Below are 6,544 nucleotides of genomic sequence, written 5' to 3' on the forward strand. Positions count from 1 at the left end.
AAGCGGAGCTCCACTACGCCCTGCCATGACCGTACCCAGCGCTGCTCCACGACGCCCCGTAACGGCCATGTCAGTGGCCATTCTATCGTGCCCCACGACGACAAACCCCCCTGAGAGACCTCCCAGCCAGGTATATATGCGGCTGGGGGGAGAAGGGGGGGGTAAGCAATACCTCCCAGAGCACTCTCTCCCACTTGTGATTATCATCTCTCCTCCTCCAATCTCCTCTGACTTGACCGTCGGAGGGCCATCACCACCCTGGTGGTGGTGCAAGGCTTGTTTGCAGGTTCCTTGGCGGAAGGTGGAGCGGAACCAGCACCAACCAAGACAACTCAGGCGGAACCCCGTTCACACCGTCGTGTCAATCGTTCTCGGTTTGGACCACCAGCAACAGTAATATTATACAATATCATATATTTATGTATTAATATATATAATATTTATTATACTCTGTTGTATAATACTATATAATGTTCTTTATGGTCATTTTGTCATGCCAAAAATACTTTTTCAGTTTGTTTACCAAACATATGTTAAAGTGCCACAGTACTTTAGAATTATAGTTACCAAACAGTAAATAGCTTTTTATAAAAACTCTACTTCAGAAAAAAAATTTTCAAAAGCTCTACTTCTAAAAGCTTTATTGCCGACAGCTTCCCAAACGGGGCCTTAATGGAGGCAATTAGAATTTTAGCACAACCACCAATGAAATATATATATATATATATATATATATATATAGAGAGAGAGAGAGAGAGAGAGAGAGAGAGAAAGGGACTTTATAAGCCACTTGATTTTTTATTAAGGAGTGAGGATAACAAGAAAGTACATCTGGAAGTTAGCTCTTTTGAGGAGCTGATTCCAATCAGTGAGCTATATGACCCCACAAAACTAAAACAACCGGACCAAACAACAAGCTGTGTCTGTAAAAGGACAAATGATGAACTACAGTGGGAGTTGCATAACTATAGGGAAGGTTGCTAGAAGCTCTTCATGGCTTCGAAACATAAACCTCCGAAGCATAATTGTAGATTTGGTGGCACTTACCGACCAGAAGGTCTTCTCAATCATAATTGTAAAAGGACAAATGATGACCTACAGTGGGAGTTGCATAACTATAGGGAAGGTTGCTGGAAGCTCTTCATGGCTTCGAAACATAAAACCTCCGAAGCATAATTGTAGATTTGATGGCACTTACCGACCAGAAGGTCTTCTCAATCATAATTGTAAAAGGACAAATGATGACCTACAGTGGGAGTTGCATAACTATAGGGAAGGTTGCTGGAAGCTCTTCATGGCTTCGAAACATAAACCTCCAAAGCATAATTGTAGATTTGATGGCACTTACCGACCAGAAGGTCTTCTCAATCATAATTGTAAAAGGACAAATGATGACCTACAGTGGGAGTTGCATAACTATAGTGAAGGTTGCTGGAAGCTCTTCATGGCTTCGAAACATAAACCTCCGAAGCATAATTGTAGATTTGATGGCACTTACCGGCCAGAAGGTCTTCTCAATCATAATTGTAAAAGGACAAATGATGACCTATAGTGGGAGTTGCATAACTATAGTAAAGGTTGCTGGAAGCTCTTCATGGCTTCGAAACATAAACCTCCAAAGCATAATTGTAGATTTGATGGCACTTACCGACCAGAAGGTCTTCTCAATCATAATTGTAAAAGGACAAATATTGATGAACTACAGTGGGAGTTGCATAACTATAGGAAAGGTTGCTGGAAGCTCTTCATGGCTTCGAAACATAAACCTCCGAAGCATAATTGTAGATTTGATGGCACTTACCGACCAGAAGGTCTTCTCAATCATAATTGTAAAAGGACAAATGATGACCTACAGTGGGAGTTGCATAACTATAGGGAAGGTTGCTGGAAGCTCTTCATGGCTTCGAAACATAAACCTCCAAAGCATAATTGTAGATTTGATGGCACTTACCGACCAGAAGGTCTTCTCAATCATAATTGTAAAAGGACAAATGATGACCTACAGTGGGAGTTGCATAACTATAGGGAAGGTTGCTGGAAGCTCTTCATGGCTTCGAAACATAAACCTCCAAAGCATAATTGTAGATTTGATGGCACTTACCGACCAGAAGGTCTTCTCAATCATAATTGTAAAAGGACAAATGATGACCTACAGTGGGAGTTGCATAACTATAGTGAAGGTTGCTGGAAGCTCTTCATGGCTTCGAAACATAAACCTCCGAAGCATAATTGTAGATTTGATGGCACTTACCGGCCAGAAGGTCTTCTCAATCATAATTGTAAAAGGACAAATGATGACCTACAGTGGGAGTTGCATAACTATAGTGAAGGTTGCTGGAAGCTCTTCATGGCTTCGAAACATAAACCTCCGAAGCATAATTGTAGATTTGATGGCACTTACCGACCAGAAGGTCTTCTCAATCATAATTGTAAAAGGACAAATATTGATGAACTACAGTGGGAGTTGCATAACTATAGGAAAGGTTGCTGGAAGCTCTTCATGGCTTCGAAACATAAACCTCCGAAGCATAATTGTAGATTTGATGGCACTTACCGGCCAGAAGGTCTTCTCAATTAGCCAAATTAAAAAGCTTTCAAATTTTGACGTTTACACCCCTCCAAATTTTAAATTCAGATCTTTGAAACTTTGAACCCCAATGATTCGTTCAACAAGGAGTTTTTCCTCTCTCACAAGTCACAACAACTAAAAATAAATAAAAATAAATAAATAAAATATTATCTTGATTGGAGCTCCCCAATATGTTGGGCATCACAATGAGTTAGAAAAGCCACCAATAAGGCCTTTAGAAGACGGACGGAGATTACTAAATGGACGTGTACTCGCCCTTGGAACTCGTGTCGCCAGCGGTGCCCACTAAGGCATGCGCTCATCCTTTACATTCCCAAGTCTCAAGCTTCTCCGTCACAATCTCCCCCCCCCCCCCCCCCCCCCCCCCCCCCACACACTATCTCGCTGTGTGGCTTGTCTCTCTCTGTGCGAGCGCGTTTACCATGGTAATCTTTGCGCTAAGCTTGCTTCTGTTTAACTCGATGAACTTTATTCATCTATAATTCTCCCCATCTTTTGTGTAATAGAATTATATTTGTTGGACATTTGTACATGCAGGATGAAAGCATGGAAGTAAATGAGGCCGGTTCCAAGTTTCATGCCGCGTGGAATCCAAAGCAAGGTGGTTTTAGAGCTGCCATGTTTGTTTTCGGTAAGTACTCGCAAAACAAGAGATCAAGCAAAGGACCATTCCGAGCTTAACCATGTAAAATCCCTGCATGAGAAACCTTAACCAAGAGACATGATTGTAATTAGCATGATTAGGCTGTTGACCGACGTATATGTAATATAAGATCTATGAATTCTCCAGCTTTTGCGGGGTTTGAGAATATGGGCTTCATAGCCAACATGGCGAGCTTGGTGCTATATTTCTCGGGAGTGATGCACTTTGATCTATCCGACTCCGCGACCACTCTCACCAATTTCATGGGTGCAACTTTCCTACTTACGATCATTGGAGGTTTCATCTCAGATACATACATGACCAGGCTCAATACAATTCTTATGTTTGGACTGATTGAAATTTGGGTAAGTTTAACATCATGACAATATTTTGAGGATGCCTTATGTGATAGAAAACCGATTGATGACGCTTAAATACAACTCTTTTGGTTGCATGTAGGGCTACATTCTTCTCACACTTCAAGCTCGGTACAGGAGTCTGCAACCTGATCAAAACTGCTTGACGTGCCACCTGAAGGGTGGCAATGCTTGGATGTTCTACATTACATTGTGCCTACTGGCCTTGGGCTGTGGAGGAATTAGGGGATGTGTCCCTGCACTTGGAGCTGATCAGTTCGACAAGAACCATCCAAAGGAAAGGAAGCATTTGACCAGCTACTTCAACTGGCTTTTGCTCAGTGTCACCTCCGGCGCAACATTAGGTGTCACGGTCATCGTGTGGGTTTACACTGAGAAAAGTTGGTCAATGGGCTACTTCATTTCGATGTTGCTTGCCTTGGTGGGTTTCATCTTCATCACTCTGGGGAAGCCCTTCTACCGAGTCCGATTCGCCGGAGAAGGGCCCCTTCTTAGGATTTTGCAGGTCCTTCCCTCTCCTCTATCACTAATGTAAACTAATTTCAAAATATCGGGATGGTGACATAGCATACATATGCATGACATTTACTGGTTTTTCAGGTCATAGAGCTAGCAATCCGAAACCGGAAGTTGTCACTGCCTGAAAATTCTAATCAATTGTTTGAGATTAATGAGAAGGAAAGTGAATTTGTCGAAGATAAAATTCCACATTCCAACCAATTCAGGTGATATTTTTTTTCCTATATCTTGATCTCTTTTCTTTAATTGAGCACCCCTACGGCTACTGCTACTGCTACTGTTGCATCAAAGAGCAATCGTATGGTAACTCTAAAAAAATTGTCAAAAAAGTCACTCTTGCGCCAATCATTTTGCTTCATGAAATGGCACGCTTCGCGCTGCGAATTCAAAGAGAGCAGTACAGCGTTACTGAATATGAGATAGTAAGGTATATACGTGTCTAAGTGACAGAATAAATTCCATGCATGCATGAAGAAGCCTGCAGTATCAAATATCAGTTAATAACAATAGTATTAGGTGAGGACTGAAGAGGAAGACACCCTCATGGCCTCAAACTAACGTGTGGTCCACAGGTCAAAATCAAGGTCGATGGGCAAACCTTGTAAACACCTCTGTTGTGGTCGTCGTTTCTTTAATTTGTTTCAGTATGTCACTTTCTGAGAAGTTCAATCTAACGGTGATCAATTAGGTTTTTGGACAAAGCGGCCGTCCTGCCCAAAGGCACCACCACGGAACCATTGAAGGTCTGCTCGGTGACCCAAGTGGAGGAGGTAAAGATCCTGGTCCGGATGCTTCCCATCCTGGCCAGCACCATCCTCATGAACACCTGCCTCGCCCAGCTGCAGACCTTCTCCGTCCAGCAGGGCAACATCATGGACCTCCACCTCGGCTCCTTCAAAGTCCCCGCAGCCTCCATCCCCGTCATCCCCCTCTTCTTTATGTCCCTCCTCATCCCCGTCTACGAGCTTTCCTTCATCCCCCTTGCCCGCCGCATCACCGGCCACCCCTCCGGCATCACCCACCTCCAGCGCGTCGGCGTTGGCTTAGTCCTCTCCATTGTTTCCATGGCTGTCGCCGCTGTCGTCGAAGTGAAGCGTCGCAATGCTTTCAACCACCATCTCAAGCAAATCAGCCTCTTCTGGTTATCCTTCCAGTATGGTATTTTCGGTATCGCCGACATGTTTACACTAGTAGGATTGATGGAGTTCTTCTACAGTGAGGCTCCGGCAGGCATGAGGTCGCTCTCGACATCCTTCTCGTGGCTCTCCCTCTCACTTGGCTACTTTGTTAGCACGGCTTTTGTGCGCGCCATTAACGGGATAACAAAGAGACTGGCACCAAGTAGACATGGGTGGCTGTATGGGAAAGACCTGAACAAGAACAACTTGGATCTGTTCTATTGGTTTCTGGCCATACTTAGCTGCCTTAACTTCTTGGTATATTTGTTTTGTGCCAAGTGGTATAAGTACAGGAAGGAGGGGGGCCAAGCTAGTCGGATTGACGATGGTGTGGAGAGAGGCAATAGTGCTAGGACTGCCACGAAGGAAGAAGAAGAAGAAGAAGCCACGAAGAATATGCAGCAGGTCACTTGATCTGTCGATGGTTCGGGCTCAAGTGTTTTCGAGGACGAGGTGGTGATGTGCTAAGGTTCATGTAATGTTATGCTTCAAGCTAAACGTTGCTCCTGGGTGCGTAGAAGAATGTGTTGGTGCATTTTAATATTAAAAATTAATATTTATATTATTTATGAGGTTCACGTATTTCATGTATTTCATGGTTCATGTATTTGGGGAGATGAATGGGAATGATTCATGAACTGCTTTGGGAAATGTATTTGGTGAGGGAGTTGTATTTAGGATTTCTAAGTGCATGTATGTTTTTATTACTCTCATAAACTCAAAGTTCCAAACTCTCCATATAAACCCTTCTCCCCTTTACTCCAAAATACACAATATCACTTCATTTTACTCACAAAAATACTTTGAGAGAGTTTTTGGCAAAGAAGGGTGTTGTTTTGGTGGAGTTTTGGGCTTAACTACTTGTGCAAAGTTGGTTCTTGCCGTATGACGATCGTCTGGTTGTTGTATCCTGGAGGAAACAAGTCATAGTGTTTTCTGCTGCACCGAGTTCTAGGCTTTGCGAGCCGCAGAGGGCTTGGGCTTGAATCTCCTTAAAGAAAGCGAGATTTCCGTGCCTCAATCCGATTGGTTTCGTTCTCTTATTGTATTTCTCCCAACATTTTTAAGGAGACTCAAAGAAATGGTGCCAATCCTTGAGAAGCACGATGATAACGTTGGAGATCTTAACAAGCCCTTTCGTTTTAAGGGAGCCCACTTCAAGAGATGAAAAAGCAAGGTGTTGTTCTATTTGAAAGAATCCAAACAAGATCACAACCAATGAGATGACAGATGAAAA

At 43.2% G+C, this 6,544-nt stretch overlaps 1 protein-coding gene across 1 annotated transcript; it reads left to right on the forward strand.

Moving 5' to 3' along the window:
• Positions 1-3,194: 3,194 nt before the first annotated feature.
• Positions 3,195-6,045, forward strand: LOC103707384 (protein NRT1/ PTR FAMILY 4.5-like). The gene is made up of 5 exons (XM_039119259.3): positions 3,195-3,221; positions 3,381-3,598; positions 3,693-4,115; positions 4,211-4,335; positions 4,818-6,045. The coding sequence occupies exons 1-5, from the start codon at positions 3,209-3,211 to the stop codon at positions 5,719-5,721; spliced, it is 1,683 nt and encodes a 560-aa protein (XP_038975187.2). The 5' UTR covers positions 3,195-3,208; the 3' UTR covers positions 5,722-6,045.
• Positions 6,046-6,544: the final 499 nt, after the last annotated feature.

The sequence above is a fragment of the Phoenix dactylifera genome, chromosome 17, assembly GCF_051530095.1.
Source record: "Phoenix dactylifera cultivar Ajwa chromosome 17, Ajwa_hap1_PhDact_Kaust_v1.1, whole genome shotgun sequence".
NCBI classification, from domain to species: domain Eukaryota; kingdom Viridiplantae; phylum Streptophyta; class Magnoliopsida; order Arecales; family Arecaceae; genus Phoenix; species Phoenix dactylifera.